At 46.4% G+C, this 19,473-nt stretch overlaps 1 protein-coding gene across 1 annotated transcript in view; it reads right to left on the bottom strand.

The window, feature by feature from the left end:
- Positions 1 to 17,611, bottom strand: part of BTC (betacellulin) — a 30,035-nt gene extending 12,424 nt beyond the window's left edge. The window contains exons 1-2 of the mRNA XM_038399937.2: positions 17,380 to 17,611; positions 7,128 to 7,223 (exon numbers count right to left, since the gene is read on the bottom strand). Of these exons, the coding sequence (XP_038255865.2) occupies positions 7,128 to 7,223; positions 17,380 to 17,608 (325 nt within the window). The 5' untranslated portion in view covers positions 17,609 to 17,611. The remainder of the gene's footprint in view (positions 1 to 7,127; positions 7,224 to 17,379) is intronic.
- Between the last annotated feature and the right edge of the window lie 1,862 nt (positions 17,612 to 19,473).

Here is a 19,473-nt window from a genome sequence, read left to right as displayed (position 1 = left end):
GGCATTTAACAGAAAGGAGGAAGAGGAAAATAATCTTGGCTACCTGCCTTGGGAGGTTACCAGCTTTCCCAACACAACCTGCCAGGCTCCCCAATTGAGCAGCTCTTCCCTGGGCAGAGCTCTTAAGTGCTGTAAGCTCCCGGGTGACAGCAGTTCTAGTAGAGCCAGCTTCAATTCTGGCCTCTTTAACTGCTCCTACGTTTCCTGACGGGAAGCTATTCAGCCTGAGGAGGTCACAGGTTTAGCCTGGTTAAGGTTACACAGACTGATCTCAAAAAGCACCTACGCCATGAGGAAAGGCACAGTCACTATTGTATAAAAGTCTTCTAACGTTCCTGCTGGTCAATGGCTATAATACTTACTAAATATAAAGGAGGCTCATCTCAACAACCAAGCAAGTTACTGCATAAATCCCCTGCCTACCAGCATGAGCCCATCTGTGCTTCTACCCATGCCAAAGAACAGCCACCTTCTGCTATACAACGGCAGCCGAACTTGGTCAGGGCAAGACAGACACCACATGCTTCTCCACTCCACTGCCGTACCATCCATACGTCCATGCCCACAGCAAGTGTCACTAACTGCCATGCATGAATGCTGCATTCCAATGGACCCCACAACCTCTTCAAAACTACACCGCTTCAGGGACTCTTCCGAGTGTCTGGAATTAACCCTCCATGCTTTAATAATTCGCTGTAGGACAGGTGTGATCCAGGAAAATGGCCTCTCCCAACTAGTCCCCCTGTTTCGGACACCTGCAGAGTTCCTCCAAGAGTTCAGTCGACTGGTACTGAATCCCTAATCTGCCCACGCTCTTCAGGAGTGGAAGCCATTACCAGAAACATTTCAGAGGAGGTCCCAGCAGCACACAAGTGCTACCACGCTGCAGGGCAAGGGGAAGAAGCTAGAGGAATAGAAATTAACATGGGAAGAACAAAGGAGCAAAGGGCGTGAGTGATGGAAAGGGAGGATGTGGGATAGGGAGACAAAGGCAGAGAAATAATCAACAATTTCTGTAGGATATGTCTGAACAATTTTGTTTCCATGAATGTTCAAATTCCTGAACCTCACTACTGCAAGTACTCCAGGAAAAAGGTATTATTTGAGTATTTATTACTCAATACCTATTTCAAATTGTACCTTTGGTTATGAGAGTCCCAGGGTGCACTCATTGGTGAAATGAGTCACCCAATCAGGGACTAGAAATATCATCACGGGATTTAAAGAACCATCATAGCTCAGAACACAATGAACGCAGACAACAACCTGCACAGACCATGAATTATTCTTTGCAGAGATTCAAGAAGAATTTCGGCCAGAAACATTCAAAAATTTGATAACCTGCTGCAGGACAACATGCCAACAGGGGTGGCAGGGGATGGAGACTCCACAAACATGTTGAATGCTATTCAGTGTGAATTATTTGGCCAGCTCAAGTTTTTAGAGCTTTTCTCCCCCCTCTCTATTTTTGGTGTAATGCTTAATATTTAAAAAGCTTAGAGTTTTAGGAAGGTCCTACCTGGTTCTAACCATCTGAGCTCACCAGCAGTTAACTTGTGTTAAATATGCATGAAATGCCAAGGTCTCATCATGTACTATTCACTAAAGCAGCCTTACCTGCAAACCAAAATGTGAACACCTAAATTCCCTATCCAAGATCAAGATGCAAGTGATATAGCAGAGCAGAAACAAAGCTCTCCTCCCTCCCAGAAGTAATCATCACAAGGGTTAAAAAAGTTAATTCTAGTACAAAAGAATAATTAGTCTGGAGTATAGCCTTACCCTGCTGGTGCTAAGCAATACTCTTAAGAGCACAACGCCAGCACGTAAGGTGATTGTGTTCTCAATGGCCAGGATATCTAAACCTAATTGCTCTCTTCTCTGTTTCCAAGAGAGGGATCATAGTCCAAGAGACTGTATCACGGGGGGGGGGGGAATAACATGGCAGCCACTCGGGTCAGCCTTGTTTTTGGGGCCGTACAAGGCTTTTGGTGGATTCGATGTCCCAAGATCATATTTTTTTAAGAATCTGCCTGATGATACTATCACTGCTAAGCATTTTGATATATTGACATTTCATCTCACTCTCACCATCCCACAATCAGTAAGAACTTGCAGGATGTGGGGCATACAAAAATCAAGGTAGAAGACTTTTAATGCATGAAACGCATGTACAAACGCTCCCCAGGTTACGCAAGACCTGACTTACGCAAATCCGCACTTACAGAAAAAGTTCTGTAAGCTAGAAATAAGAGGGGTTGGGGGGTTTTTTTTTGGTGTAACGGTCGGGTATACGTTTCCGACTTGCGCAAAATTAGAGTTGCGCAAGGTATTACGGAATGGAATGATTGCGTTAGTCGGGGAGCATCTGTATTTAACATTTGCAATATCAATCATACATATCTGAATAATAGGGGTACATGAGGAGAGGATTTGAGAGTAACAGCACAGATCTCAATCTTCATTTGAAACACTGAATATTTTTCACATTAAAAAGAGTGGGCAAACAAATATTACACACACACAAAGTTATAATTTTAATAATAATTTTAACCAAATACTTCATTTGGAATCATAAATGATTACTAGTGTTCTCTCTCATTCAAACTACAGTTGAGTGTCCTGATATAGGATCATAGGACTGGAAGGGACCTCAAGAGGTCATCTAGTCCAGTCCCCTGCTCTCATGGCAGGACTAAGTATTATCTAGACCATCCCTGACAGGTGTTTGTCTAACCTGCTCTTAAAAATCTCCAATGATGGAGATTCTACAACCTCCCTAGGCAATTTATTCTAATACTGGTCATTATTTGTCAATAGACATTCTCATCTGCAAATTCTAAAGCTCATTTTGTCAGGTCATTGCAACACACATACCCACACCACTACCCTTCACCTCTATGTCCTGCACAGAATATGGTACAAGGTCATTTGGCACTGTTATATCCACATTTCACGGATTTACATGGTACCACACTCCCACAAGAGCACTTGATAAACTTCAGGATATCTGGAGGAGCAAGCGAGACATTGTCTGGTACAATTTCTGGAAACAGATTTGGAACAGTCATCACATATCCATCCATACTGACGTGGATCGAGAGCTGATGCATTGGGAGCCAAAACATTTTCCCACACACGTCTGAAGATATGCTTGTTCGACATTCCTCTATAAATGCTTCACAGCTGGTGATGAGGAACTGAGCACTTTGGTGTTTACATGGTACCTTTGCCAATTTATGCTGCCGATGGTTTCTATCATGCTTCAGACACGGTGGCACAATTTGAGTGTCCATAGCATGCAGCCATGAATTTGGCTGCCCAGCGGAGAAGGAAACATGCAACTTGCAGGATCTTCAGCACAGTGCCTTTGACAAGGCCAAAACAGGAAGTTCCTGTATCATAGTCTAAGAGTGTGCAGGCAGCTAGGAGTCCTGGTACAGTGTTCCCGTGTTGCCCGGCAGTCGCACAGCTGTCCATTGCAGCTCTCTCAGACTGGGGGGTTCCATGATCACTTAAAATGTTACATACTCTTCAAATTAATGGTGCAAGAGTAGGGCAAGTACATCAGCATCATCTGATAATACAGACGTTTCCAATGGTTGCTCTTTTGCAACCCGCACCATTTGTTGTGCAAGGATGTCGTTGGCTTCCTCATCCAAGCTGGCCATACATCTTCTCTGTTGATCACCACACCTGCCTGGTTTATTTCATCTGGGAGGATGTTGGGTCTGCCTGCAATAACTAGCCAGTGCATCGCTGGTGAAACTTCTTGTCTTGAATCAGTTCTGCACAAAATTGATGTCCATCAACTGTTTCTTATTATCAGTTACTGTCAAGACAATTTTCGCTGGAGGTAGCTGTGTACTTGTACTCAACTGATGCACTGTGCTTGCTTCTGTAGCTTTGCTAGATCCTGTGACACTCTTTGTGCTGAAGCCTTTGCCCCGATCAAAGACAAGTCATACATCATTTGCTGCGAAGGTTACTTCTTCTGAAGTATATCGAGTTGACACCTCTGTCAGCAGCTGCTTCTTTAGGTTAGCTTTAGCCGGGCAATCCTCATGTCACCAGAGTCAGTGAATGTTGACATTGGTACAGAACTGACAAAATATTCTTGAGGTCAACCTCTCATGAACTTGCTTGTAGGCCTATTGCTCTTGAATAGATAAGGTTGGTGCCAAATATCTTTGTAGAATCAACCTGTGCATGCTTTTTTTTGTCACCACCAGCATCTCTACTATCCTCGGTATTGTGTCACGGAACCTGGCAGGCCGGCTTCATTCAAATTCTTGTATTTAGCAAATTTCAGTTGTAAGTGCGTCATCGGCATTGACTGGTGCCATTCTACTATGCCTCTGTGTGCTTAGATGGGCTTAAGGGACTGAAGCATACCTCTAGCTTCTTACCAATGACTTCTCTGTTCATTGCATCTGCAACAATACTAGGCTTCATTTCTTCTTTGTGGATCGCTTGTATTGTATTTGATGTGCATTTGGCTTATAATACGTTAGTGTCTATAACTGTTCAAGAGTGGAAAAATAATTCTCATGAGTGAATATATAAGAATTTCTTAGTGAGCACGTTCAGAGTATAAAAATATGCCTTGTACCCAAGGTTGAGTGGGGAGGATGGGGCTGTATTAGCAAAGTATACTGATACAGACATCACACGTGTACCTTCTAGCTAATTATGTTCCATAACAAAATATTAGTGAAGTTTTCATTAAAAATAATTGAAATTCAATGAAAGTGGTTTCACTGTCACCTGGCTTCTAAAGCAGGAGGAGGTGGTAATAAGAACTCAGATTTCAAAATGCTCAACAGTGAGACACTGTCATCAGGCAGTTTCTTTGAATTTAGGGTCTTGAAATTCAGAATTCTCTCTTGCAAGCTCTTTGAGTGAGTATTTGGCTACTGGACTCGAATATGTCACCACTAGATCATAGATCCCAATTACATCAGGAATGGCCTAAGGGGTTATTTTTAAACTGTTGGGTGTATCATAAAGAAATGAGTTTGTTTACCTTGCAAGAAGCAGCTGATTGACGCTTCTCTCATTTAAGTTGCAATACCAGCCTACAAAACAGCAGCCTGAACTTCAGCCACATGTCTGTGTCTCCCAGAAAGAGATGGCAGTACCACAGCTGCAGCCAGATCCTGCTAGGAGTGCAGGATTGGAGAAGGGAAAACAGGTGTCTGAAGTGGAGATCCCATGCTGCCAGGGGAAAACATTCTAGTGTGGGCATGGCAAACTGGCTGAAAATCAGTTCCTAAAATCATTCCATTACAGTCGATGCACTGAGTTTCCCCAGCTCATTAAGGCTCCCATTATCAATGCATTCCATACTGTCAGAATTTCCTGGCATCACAATTCACCGGTTATAAGGCTGAAATGAATCTAACTTACCTCTCTAACATACTGCTGCTCTCGGTTTGGAGCATTTCTTTAAAGAAGGCCATTCTAAATTCTTCCTACATGTTACCAACAAACATAAGTGTGGCCTATTAAAGTCACAAGTGTGCACGCTGCTTTAGTTTCTCTTTCTTCAAATTGTAACAATACAACTGTAGGAGGGATTTTCACATCTCCTTGGCCTAACTCGGCTCTCACTGAAATAAAGACAAGACACCCACTGACTTTGATGACAGCAAAGTAAGGCCCATGCTGAATGCTTTAGAAAATCCCACCTTTATGTTATTTTTTAAAATACAAATAGGATTTAAAATGTTTTATTATTTAAAAAAGTCTCTTTTCAGTAGATACCAAATTTTTGCTACATTGATCCTTTTGATGCAAGTGGCTGATACCTCGTCATCTTGCTGCCATACAAGCGTGGCTTGTAAGTGTCCCATTTCCTACCATTAACCAGGATGATAGTCAGTGATACCTTTTACTTCCACACCAAATAAAGCAAAGTTAACAAAATCTTCAAGCAGCACCACTGTGTTGCACTGGGGAGATCTTGGTTAATTTCATTTGGGTGCTTTGTTCCAAACAGGTGAGGAGCAAGGGCACAAAATTGAGCCTAAAGAAAAGAATTGGTACATTATACCAAGATGTACCCCCATCTGACCTGATCCCAGCAGAAAATAGCCTTCTGCTATTTTACTGGGTGGTAGGAAGCCACCAAAATTCAATTAATTCCTATATCCGATTTTGCCCAGCTTAAAATTTTTTTTATAAACATACATATTATATATACAAGTCTAAGGGTATCAGACTATTAGTTGGGGAGCAGTGACAATTCCCTAAGGGATTTTCCCTCAAGTCTCCCGCTCTTTTCAAAGCATGATGCTATACCCACATTGCTACAATACATGCCCACAAAAGATGGGCGCGCATGTCAGGGTGCCAACAGATCCATATTTGGGCAATGGCTGTTCTGATGCTTCTGTAAGACCATCCTGGGTCCAGTGTATAAATGACACTGGAGGCAATGGGGCTCAGGTGTGCATATCTGAAGGCTAAAAACTGGGATGAAGGACATGAAGAAAGCATACGAAAATATCCCTGGCACACTGCAGTCCTGGCAACCAGATCTGGAGGGGTTCCCTTCCTGGATAGCCTGAGCTGCATCCATGTGAGTGGAGTCTAAATATGCAGCTGAGAAGGCCTGAAACGCCAGCGGCACATTCCATAACCACTACCCAACGACAGCTCAGGGTAAGAGTTTTTGAACTCTCCCTCTTATGATGCAACGATAAACAGCATGATCATAAGGAAGTCGAGTGGAACCATGGCCAGCGTTTTCCTGGTGCACATTGACAAGGTTCAGGCCAATTAGCTCTTTGGTGGGGCACGGGATAAATGGTTTGCAAAACTGAATCCAGAACAGTTTGCGGCATAAAGAGCTTTATTTCAGGAGTTGTACACAGTGCTACCACATCCACAAGGCAGACAACTAGGGGCACATTAACATTATCTTTCATTTCCAGATCACAGTTATTAAAATACTGTTGCAGAATCAGTAATGCACCTTGCAGGCCTGTCTACCCTAGGATGGACACTGGACTGCAAATGGCTTGGCTGTTTGCAGCACCCCTGAGACCTATACTGACTGTACCATTTCAACTCATTAGTTTGTTTTTAACCTGAATCAGTATCTTGTTATAACACAGAGTTACCTGTACATTCCTCCGGAAAGCTGCATACGGGCTTCTTCACTCCATAGTCAGCAGTCACGTTCCAGCTGGCACCCACACAGTTGAAAACTGCTAGGCCTTCAATTAAAATACAAAGAGGTTACACCAGGGTCTTCAAAGGGCTCCATTTGCTCTGGCTAAGCGCGGGGTATACACCATCACCAACAGCTAGCTGGTAATTAGAAAGGCCTGAGCAATCCTCTCCTAACTTACAGATCTGGTGCACATTCCTGGCCACTCCTTGGTGCGTCACCTCTGGAGCGGAATGGAGCTCTAAGCAACGTCACGGCACGTTTCATTAGGGACCTAACCCGACAAACGTCCCCTACTTTTATCACTTTGAAATATGGGATAAGAGCAACAAAATGCCAACGAATGAAGGGAAAGTAACTATTAGGTTAGAGGTAAGAGAGCTACTCTTTAAGGCTCATGCAGTCTGATGGATTCCTTGGCCATGTAATTCCTATTAGGCCAAAACTCTAGCAATTCACACACACACGCTGAGTGAAGCAGGGTGATCTAGGAACCACACAACACGGCCTCTCTCCCCTGCATGCCAGACTTCTATACAAGCAAGAGACTCAAGCAAATACTTCGTCATTAACATTTTAAGCCTTACCATACCCAGCCCAACCGCAATTGGGCAGGGTCCCGCACTATCACACAGGAAAGCTGTGGTCGGAGCGGCCTTGGCACGCCTGCCCCTTCAGCTGGCAGGGAGATGGCAAGAAGTGGCAGGCTCCCAGAAAAGTCAGCAAGAGGCAAGGACACAGGCAGCCAATATTTCAAGCTCAGGATAAGAGAGAGGGGCCTGAGCTCAAAAAGCAGGGAGTCAGGCTCTCCCTGAGGGGCAGGCTGAACTGCCCTGTTAAGGGAAGGGGCTGGGCCCAGCGATAACATTGGGCCACAGCGGCATTCTCAGTGGAAAAGGCAGGAAGTTATGCGACTGGTGCCCAGTACAGGTCTGTGCTGCTTCCAGCACCACACAGAATGGAAACAGCTGAAGGGCAAATGCACAGCAACTTTAGGTACCACTGCTGCCACCTCTGCCAACTCAACTCTCCATTTCCCTCGTCCCGCCCTTTCATCCCTCTTCCAGCTACTGGCCCCCTGGAGTACCTGCCATGGGGGTCCCAGCCAGCACACCCTCTCCTACCCTGCTCAGAGCAGACAGAGGGAGGGCAGCAGCAGATACTCATTCGCCCTGCTCCTCACAATGCTGCTGGGGGCAGGGAAGCAGCCAGAGGGCTCAGAAGAAGCAGCCCTTCATTACTGGAACCAGAGCCCTTAGCACCTCTAGGCAGAGCCTTGACAACAGAGGCTTTTCTTTCTCACCTCCTCTCCTGAGCAGGCAAGCCCAGGCGCCTTCCCTTCTCCCTTGACCCACCCTTTGCCGCTGTGGGGAAACCCACACGAGGCTCCTTCCTCCCCCTACCTCCGTCGGAGGCAGGATCAGGCACCGAAAGTCAAGGAGAGAGAGGACAGCAGTACAGGGCTCCACCACTTCTCACCATGGCCCTGCTAACTTCACAGTCCATTTTTGTAAATTTCACATTTAAAAATCTTGAATTTCAGGGTTTGATATTTAAATCTGAAATTTCACAGCGTTGTAACAAAAACTACAGGGATACGTATTTTAAAAAGGCAAAACAAACATGTAAAGCCCTTAGGAACGTAAGAACGGCCATAATAAGTCAAACCAAAGGTCCATCTAGCTCAATATCCTGTCTTCCGACAGTGGCCAATGCCAGGTGCCCCAAATCCGTGTTTCTCAAACTAGGGATCCCACCAAAAAAGGGGGTCAGATCACCCATTAACAGCTAAGTTAGAACTGGGATTGCTACATGGCTGCTCTTGAGGCTTTTCAAACAGAGCAATTGCCTTTGTTGTGCATCAAGCTTTATCCTTAGAGATGCTTGACGATCTGCTGCATCAATGGACCTCATTGTTTCATATGAACATCTTGAAAAATTAAGGACAAGACTGAAACAACCTTCTCTCCTCTCCACAGAGGAACAAATGTGGGAGTGGAGTGCCACAGATCCTTAGGGAAGTCATGAGGCCAGGAGGCAGGATTGTATATGGTGTGCATTTTACAAGTGACCAGTGATTTTCGTACCTCAGTTCAAGACACCTGAAGGAACCTGATCTTCAGAAAGCGTTGCGTGCCAACCTCTGACAATAACGCCATTTCAAAGCATCTCAAAAGTTGGATTCCTAAAAACTGAGACATCCAAAAGTCACTAGTCACTTTTAAAATCCTACTCCTACGTGTATTTCTAACTCTGCTCATATTGATGTCAATGAGGATTTTACCATAGATCAACAGTGGGTGCCTTTGAAGAATCCAACCCCAGAGCTCCTTGCCCATAGTAGGTTATCCTTATGCATAGTTTTATACCACTGTTCAAAAGTCAGTCAAGACAATCATAGATCCATTTTCCATTTTACTTAGCGTGGGTGTCACACCTAGATCACCACAGTTAGAAACAGAAGAGATCCATCAGATCAACTGCATGACCCTGGAAATACAGAATACAGTACCCAGACAGTTAACATATTGCATATTTCACATATGTGCCTTGCTGAGTTTTCTGCCTGGCTTGCTGTTCTCAGTCACTGATCTAGGATAATTGCAGGGGAAGGGCAAGAGAAACAATTCTTTCCCTTATTTTAAGCCTGCCATAATAGCGTCCAGGGGCAGTCGAGGGGAAACAGGTGAGAAGCGGCACATTATACCTGTTATGAGAAGAGACAGCTCTCTCCCCTTCCTCAGCACTGCGTCCACAGAGCAAAGTCTCGACTGCGTATAAAGGTGAGGGTGGGCTATTCTGCCAACCAGCTTGCTGCACAGAGGGCCGGGTTACTACTTTGTAGGTGGTGGGGAGGGCGGTTCTGTGTGTATTTCGGTCTCCCTGGGAACAGGCCGCACCCTCTCCAGGCAGACCTCTCATGAATGAATGCATGCAGTCGAGTGGGGAGGGAGGTGGCAGGTCATGGAAGCAGAGGCTGCAAAGCAGCATCTGCTCGGAGCACATGCACCTACTCCATATCACCACACCCACAGCCCAAGCAACACAGACCGCACTGAAGGCGATAGCACATGCCTGCCGTTCAGGGACATAGGTGGGGAGAGACCCACCCCTCTCAACCGGCAGAGCTGCTTCTCAGCCTGTGGGAAGACTGCAGTATATATATCAGAGGGATAAATATAGGAGAGGGAGAGGAATTATTTAAACTCAGCACCAATGTGGACACAAGAACAAATGGGTATAAACTGGCCACCAGGAAGTTTAGACTTGAAATCAGACGAAGGTTTTTAACCATCAGAGGAGTGAAGTTTTGGAATAGCCTTCCAAGGGAAGCAGTGGGGGAAAAAGATCTATCTGGTTTAAGATTCTACTCGATAAGTTTATGGAGGAGATGGTATGATGGGATAATGGGATTTTGGTAAGTAATTGATCTTTAAATATTCAGGGTAAATAGGACTAATCCCCTGAGATGGGATATTAGATGGATGGGATCTGAGTTACCCAGGAAAGAATTTTCTATAGTATCTGGCTGGTCAATCTTGCCCATATGCTCAGGGTTTAGCTGATTGCCATATTTGGGGTCGGGAAGGAATTTTCCTCCAGGGCAGATTGGAGAGGCCCTGGAGGTTTTTCGCCTTCCTCTGTAGCATGGGGCATGGGTGACTTGAGGGAGGCTTCTCTGCTCCTTGAAGTCTTTAAACCATGATTTAAGGACTTCAATAGCTCAGACATAGGTGAGGTTTTTCATAGGAGTGGGTGGGTGAGATTCTGTGGCCTGCGTTGTGCAGGAGGTCGGACTAGATGATCAGAATGGTCCCTTCTGACCTTAGTATCTATGAATGTATGCAGTAGCTTCTGCACCCCCACACCCCTTCCGCCAGGGCAGGAGTGGGCGGGGGGGGGGGAGGAAGAGGTTGGTGGGTCAGCACAGCAGTAGATACCTTTTGGCTCCTCACAGCCCCACCTGCCTCCAGCACCTGCTCACTGGCACACAAAGCCAAGCTTCATGGAGGCAATGCAAATTGCTGGCGTGGCTCCCCCACCCCCCCCCCCACAGACAATGGAGCCACTCGAACCACAGGGGCAGAACTATCCCGACTGTTGCCCTTAAAAAAAAAAAATGCTATATAGATATTTTCTCACTCAATCACCAATAATAAACACTAAGACAAGGTCACTGGGAGAACGAAAGAGACAGAATTTAGAATCTTGGCATCCAATGTTCGCTCACATACTCATCCCGGGATCATTCCGTCTCACAGCTGGACAGTTCATCCACGTGGAAGCTAAGGCCTCAATCCCCTGACATTTGCTCACCTGTTGAATGCAAGGATGGGACCAGCTCCATTGACGTCAGTCAGACTACTCATGGGTGAAGTTCAGCATAAGTCTAAGCGACAGCAGGATCAGGGCCTAAATCCTTATCTTAGATGCACTTGCAGCCCTACAAGGCCAACTGAGTACAGCTCTTGGGTGCCTACTTTCCCTTAAAGCGACCTGATTTTCAGAGAGTGAGCACTTAGCATTTTCTGAAAATCAGGCCCCTTTCAGATGGGGTCTCTAAAACTGGAGACAGCCAAAACTGTTAGTCGCTTATGAAAATCTTGGCTTAAATGTCTAATATGACTCAAATTCAGGTACTTTAGACTAGCAAAATAAAGCCACTACAAAACCACTGTAATTGTAGCTGGGCAGAACTCCCTTCTCTCCAGAATTGTTAATACGTCAGCAATCAAGCACTATCACGTTCGAGCAAATGAGACAAGGATCTATCGCAAGTGTTAAATATAGAGCCAGTCCCACGTCAGGAAGCCTTTCCTGCCAAGTATTTCTCACCCAACCTATACCAAGGAACTTCTGCTTTAAAGCTTCCAGTTTAACTAACTTCATTTTTAGTTCTGTGCTTTGGGCCCAATCCCACACATGAGTAACCCAGCTAGGACAATAAAATTTCCTTGTTCTCCCAGTGGTTGGCAGAGATAAGGACCTGGATGAGAGCTGGTTGGATTACATTCAATCTGGGTGAGAGAGATGATGCTGTCTCTCTCCCACTGACCTGTTGTGACACCTTAGGCAAGACATTTCCCTCTGTTCAGAAGCCAGTGGGAGGGTTGTTCAGAATAAACATGAAGGGAGTAGGGCTCTAAAAGGCTGATTACAGGGGGTCATGGTTCCCATTTTCATAGGACTGTCGTCCAATCACAAATTATTGGACTCAGTGGCATTCACCTACTTGGAAGAAAAGAATAATTCACTCTGTCACACAAATTACTGGGTTATCCAGGAGGTCAGACTAGATGATTAAACACAGTGGTCTCTTCTGGCCTTAACATCTATGAATGGGGTCCAGGACAAGTAGCTCCCCACAAACTTTAGCTGGAGGGTGTGGGGCTCTCCAAAGCAACCGAGTTTGTCGTCAACTGTTTTGAGCCTTTCCAACAACAATAAAAAAAACCTGTTGCTGCCAAACCACATAAGAACTCCCTTAGCTTGCCAGTCAATAACAAAACGATACTGTACATTATGCATAATTTCTTAATGACAGTGTCTGCACACACACAAGTTTTATTGACACAAGAGTACTCAGAGCTTGCCAATCCAAAAATCCCCACACTGCAGGATAGCTACAGGCCAGAGTAGCACAGTTTCTATTCAATTACATGACACTGGGAAGTAACGAATCTCTGAATGGGCAGAATCCCATAGGAACACATCTTATACCCCAACTGGCATGTTAAAGGTCCTAGTAGACTCCACAAAAACACAGAAATCCCTTAGCTCCTCCCCACCCATGCAGCCCAAACCCCATGGAGCAGTAATAAAAGGGCTCAGGAGTTTAGCAGGTTGATGCTGGGAAGGCAGTACTCCCCTCTGCGATGCATTCCCCAAAGACCCAGATCTGCCAGGCTATCCCTTCCACTCAAAGGCAGATGAAATAATGTGTGCCTCCTCTCTGTACAGACGATGGACTTTCAACTTACAAGTCTTATTTAAAATGGGTGAGCTCAAATCTAGCATACCAGGGTCGGGATGAAATCAGCCCAAAGCCCGCAAAATAATAAAATACTTGTTGCACTGATTTCACTAAAAACTGCAATATATAAAGAGAATGCCCCGCTTATCATCAGGCATTAGCTTCTATGGGTTTCAAGGCTACTGAGAATACTTAGGACCCAGGTCCAAATTCACAGTTTGTGTGGCAATCTTGGCAGACCGTCACTGCAGGAATACCTGGAAATAATCATTTCTGACCAGGACAGGGGCAATGTGTGTTCAGATGGAAATCAGAGCCAACTACAGACAACACTGCCGCATAGTACATCAAAAGAAAGTAAGTTACCCCCACGTGTATATAGGGTTTGGAAAAGTTACTCAGTGTCTACTAGCCCCCAGACTAAGCCTAATCATCAGGCCAAGACACACAATCCCAAATCCCCCAAGGGCCACGTTCCCCCCATCTCAACTCACACCTTATCCTGCTCAGTCTCCTGCTGGGTGGGCTCCACCACTGCTTCGGCCCCAAAGATCTTGCTCTCCCCGCAGTTGAATGCTGCCCCCCCCAAGTCACTTAATACTGGGCAGCCCCACCCTCGCCAATAAATCAGTGCGTGCTGGAGTGATAGCAGTTTCAGCTCGTAGGGTCCCCTACACAGACAGCCCTCTGCTGACGTGGCTTGGCGCTCCTTCCTTGAAGCAGTGATAGGAGTCCCACTCCCCGGCATCCTATCGTAAACAATGGGGGACAGCTCCCTTCCCAGCCACCTCCACACCCCACTCTACGATAGCAGCCCTCCAGATAAGGCAGCAGTCTCTCTGCCAGCTCAGGCAGACATGGCTGCATCAGTTTGCATCATGCTTGTATCTGGAAGGTTCTTTCGGCAACCCCAAGGACTGGAGATGTATGGCCAGAAAGAGCTCAGCAGACATTAAGACACATACATTGAAGTGGATGGATTTGGCAGCTGCTAGGCATGAACTCCTTTTGAAAATCCATGAATTGCCACCCCATCACACACACCCCCAAATGAAACCTTTGCCATCAGCAGAATCTCTCACCTGATAAAACTACCAACTCACTCTGGCTAAGTGGATTCGTCACGCCACGCCCTGCTGATGTACATATAAACATGCCATACTTGTTTATTTAAATGGCATTACTAAGAAGGGATTAGGAATAGTGTCCTGTTTTGCTGGTGGCTTTCATACTCCTGTAAAAAGCTCAGAATTCTGGATAGTGAACTGCGCTGTACGGTGTTCACATGTCCATAACGCCAGCAGGAATCCAGCACTTTTCCGAAGGTTGGTAAAACATTTTATAGGGGGCAACTTTTTAGAAGTATACAACCCTAATAAAAGGGTTTAAGAAAAAAAAATAAAGCAAAGCCTTTAAAATGGAGACACTGCCATGAAAACACCGGTGAGATGGGTCTATTTTTCTACCTGCATGCTCCTTGCCCATTGATTGTTACAGACACGCACGGAGGGGAAACAGGGCAGGCATTCATAGAACCACCAACCGGGATCGTCTGGTGTCTTGGGGCAGGACCCTGCGAATGGGAGACCGCAGAAGATTGGAAAGGGAGGATTAATTCCATCCCAAGTGCCCACAGCAATACGTATCCAACACCACACGTGGAGCACAGCCCCATGCCAACGCAGGGGAGCTTCCGCTCGTATTACTATGTGCACGTGGAGAACAGACCTTCAGTCTGATGGGACTGATGAGCATTGAAAGCCCCACACCTCACACTAATGCTGGACAGAACTGCAGGTTTAAAGCCCCTCACGCATCAAATTGAAAACCGTCCCTTTGCAGACAGTGAGGGCAACCCAACCCACGGAAGGGAACATGCATAGGGGAAATATTACCAACTTGTGCCCTTTCTAGCTTCCTTATCACGTACAAGACAGCTTGAAGGGCTTGTTGCTGGATATTTATTTCCTCTCCCTCCTCAGGTCCCAATGCCCCGGGAGACAGTGTCATGACAGGACAAGCAGCGAAATGGCAACACAAAGGCAAAGTGGAGCAATTGTGAAGGACAGTGATTGCTAGCCAGTTGTAACTCCAATAACTCTACTACACATTAGAAAAGAGCTGGGCTTGTTACAAGATTCAGTGAAAGGGTGGCAGCACACATCACCAGACCTCCACTGGCTCCGCCACAGAGAGCAGGAGAGCAAGGCTTGACATTCCCACCGCGTCGGTGGCCTTGTCTACACTAGGCAGTGATGCTCCTCTAACCATACCAGTATAGTTAAAGCAGCAAAGAAAACCCTAATGTGATGTAGGTACACCACTGGAAGAGTGCTTTTAAGTTCAGACAAAGCCTAAGGCTGAAAAACAAATTTTTTTTTTTAAATAAAAGACTTTTGGACCCTTTTTATACATCTTAAAGGACTAAAATAGGAGACAAGTCTAAGTCTTGTAAAAATCCTTTACAGTTCGACTTTAGTGCTGATATTATATCAGGACGGGGGAGAGTCAAGAAGTCATAACTTTTGCTAACAACTCAGTAAATCTATCCATTCCTCAAATACTTGCATGGAGTTCCCATTAGAAGTCAGCGGTTCCGAATTAACACAGAGCCTATTCTAACAGGTTTAATTTCAAAGTTACCAGGCTTTTCCCATCTTATTTTAGGTTGGGTTTTCTCTCCCCCTTCAGTAAGATTTTTCTTGGTCTTTTTTTTAAAGCAATCATTTAAATGACTCCATTGAAAGATGGAACTAAGGACCATTCAAAGCAGCCTAGAACAGCTGTGACATTTCAGACATGCATTTTAGGCTAATAAGTAGGAATTCAACCATTAATTGACAAACAGGTATTTTGTTAAAAATTGCACATTGTTTACGCTAGCCAAAAATCCCTTTATTATTTATTCTCAGATGTTAAGAGTCAAACATCTAAAGGGGATTGGGGTTTTTTGTTTTCTGAAAGCATTAAACAGGACATGTTTTGAGCATAGAAGATTTTGGAGCCACGCTTTATAAAGTATATCTTCAATATAAATAGCTAATAAGGATTAAGAGAGGCTATATACGTGTTACCAACACCAGTACTGTGTTCTAGATGGTTATAAGCGCATCAGTCAAAGCTGTTCTTGATTGTTATACCCCAGGTTTTGACGATAACAACTGATCAACCATTTGTAAGATAGCTATTAATCACTTATTAACCTTTCGCATGCCATTTATAAATGCACCCTTAATCTACAGGGTGACTGATTCTTCACTTACTTTGGTCAAGGAGCCCAATAGTCTATTGGTGTCTCCTGCTTGGACTGCTAATGGCTGTTGTGACGGGTTGGATCACAGAAAACCCCGTGCGACTGCCAACTGATGTGCTGAGACTACTTCTAACCCATTTTCCCTGCCAGCTTGGGACTCCAGAACCCTGCCTGCTTGAGCCAGACATGCTAGCCTGCTACAAACACAGACCTTCTAATCTGCACGAACCATATTCCAGTTACATTATAGTCACACTCATTAGCATATTTTCATAAAATTATATAGTGCAACATTACAGCTCTGACCACATCCTTCCAGCAGCCACCTTCACCCCCATCACCCCCACCACCTGATGAGGGTTTTAACTGAAAAGATCTCAAAGGGCTGATGCAGAAAACTGCAGCTTTTAAACAAAACACATCAGGAGTTTTGTAGCCAGATACACTCAATGCTCTAACCCTGATCTATGGCTCCAGGACCACAGAGTGTCAGTATGTAAGAAATAACCCTGTTTTGAGTTACGGGGGGTGTGGGGGGGGGGAAAGCAGGAAACAAAGCCCCTAGTTACACCATGCAGCCTTGTTTTTCTTTTGCTATAATTTTAAACGCACGAAGAACTCAAGTGCCTTAAAAGAAAATGTTGGTTCTACAGCTAAAAATAGCCCCCCCCCCCCCCCGGGAGATTTCTAAAGCCAAGAGACTCATAACCCCCTGGAAACAGGGTGAGGGCTGGCGAGGTCACCATGCGAACAGCCAGGCTGACAAGCCACTGGGCACCCCAGAAAGGGCCAAATGAACCTGCCACGTCTGACTTGGGAGCTTTTGCCCTGCAGGACGCAAACAGCTGGCAGGGAGGGCGGCGGGGCTCTCCCTCGCCCCCCCCCCACCGCAACCCTCTCCCTGCAGCCACCCACTGCAGCAGCAGGTGGGGGCTGCCCTTTCGCTCCCTTCCCCCCAGCCCGTCCCCTCCTTACCCAGCAGCAGCAGCAGCAGCAGCCCGGGGCCGCTGCCCAGGACCGCTGCGTCCATCCGAGCCCCGGGGCGAGGGGGAGCAGCCGCCTCCCCCAAGCAGCGCTCCAGCCGCGCGGGGAAAGCAGCGGCAGCACCCGGGCAGCGTGAGCAGCGGAGCGCGACTGAGCCCGGCCGCGGCAGGGACGGAGCCCGCCCCCTGCCGGCGGCGCGGAGCGCGCGCCCGGTTCCCATTGGCTCTGGCGCGGGCCTGGGAGTCCCGCTCCCCGGGGCAATTGTGGAAATTCTCCGCCGGCCTCGCGCCCCGCGCGCGGCGCAGCAGGGAGCGCTCCAGGCGGTGCGGCGCCGTGCAACGGGGGGCAAGGCTGTGCGGTGGTGGACACCACGCTCGGGGGGGGGGGGGACACGCACCTTGCGAGCTAAGCTGATGAAGGACCCTTGTGTCCATCCACGCCCGTGTGTGTGTGTGTGTGTAAACAGAACTGGTGTGAAATCACACCTTTTCGTGAAACGGCTGCAGTTGGCGGGATGAGGGGACACACACACACACACACACACACACACACACACAGTCCTATCAGTTTAACATGCACCTTGCGAGCTAAGCTGATGAAGGACCCTTGTGTCCATCCACGCCCGTGTGTGTGTGTGTGTGTGTGTAAACAGAACTGGTGTGAAATCACACCTTTTCGTGAAACGGCTGCAGTTGGCGGGATGAGGGGACACACACACACACACACACACACACACACACACAGTCCTATCAGTTTAACATGCACCTTGCGAGCTAAGCTGATGAAGGACCCTTGTGTCCATCCACGCCCGTGTGTGTGTGTGTAAACAGAACTGGTGTGAAATCACACCTTTTCGTGAAACGGCTGCAGTTGGCGGGATGAGGGGACACACACACACACACACACACACACACAGTCTTATCAGTTTAACATGCACCTTGCGAGCTAAGCTGATGAAACCGATAAGAGTGTGGACACAGGGTGTCGGTGTGTGTGTGTAAAACAGAACTGGTTGGAAATCACACCTTTAGCTAAACTGGGGCACGTCTGTGCGGGGATGTGGCTTTATACCCTACAGCCCCCTACAGAGAGGGGTTGGATTGCATACACACCCCATGGATATTAGTAATGGGAACATGGCATCATCCTGTTTTTAATTCTGCTTCTCTTTTTCAGAGTTGCCAGCGGTCATGATTTTAACCCCATGTCTTGCGGTCTTTGGTATTTTGTTTTGTTTTTTAAGTCCCAGCTGCTGAAGCCAAGAGAAAAGATAGCATGAGAACCTCAGCTATAATGTTTTAAAAAGTATACATCTAGTCCTCCTGGTTACAGAGAAAACTTTAAAACATGAAGCAAGTGAACTCTGAAGGCTAAAAAACCAGAAGGCAAATTGGGAGGAGTTAAGTCATGACTTTAAACCATTTTTCTGAGTCGTGGGGGGATGACTCAGGACTTTTGACTATTTGGGGTTGACACTGTTCTGTGTCTGCTGTGTTGATCAACTAATTGCTCCTTAATAAAATCTCTGATATGTCAATGTGATAATAATAAAACAAACCTTTGGGATAGGGGGAGGCTTGGCATTGATCAGAGCAGGGGGTGAGTTTGCAGTATGCCCATGTGTATAGCAAATGCCAACCTGGTAAATGGAAAGAGAACTCATCCACAAATAGAGAAAAAGGGATTTGGGGCCGGGCGGATGTGTGTGACGCTCTGGAATTCAACCCAGCCCAGCCGAGGGTTTTGTCACTTCCTGCCCTGTAACTCTGGGGTGTCTCTGTGCGGTGCAGTTTTGACTCAGAGCCCTGACGCCAGCAGCGTGCGCACAGCACAGTGGCCTGGTTATGCCATGCAGGGTGACACTAACACCCTCCCAGGCCCGAGTTCTCCCCCAAACCATCTTGCTCTGCAGTGCTCAGCCCCTCAGACTGTGGCACCCACAAAACCGTCTCACGTTTGCTGCTCCTTTACGGGGACAGCACAGCAGCTGACTAACAGGGGTTGACACTTCCATCAGAGCACCACATTGGGTTATGGTAAAAGGAAAACCAGTTTATTACCAAAAGGACATAGGTTAAGGGATAC

This window comes from Dermochelys coriacea, chromosome 4, assembly GCF_009764565.3.
Source record: "Dermochelys coriacea isolate rDerCor1 chromosome 4, rDerCor1.pri.v4, whole genome shotgun sequence".
Lineage (NCBI taxonomy): Eukaryota > Metazoa > Chordata > Testudines > Dermochelyidae > Dermochelys > Dermochelys coriacea.
The sequence above is the reverse complement of the archived record's forward strand: the minus strand, read 5'-3'. Positions and strand labels throughout refer to the sequence as shown.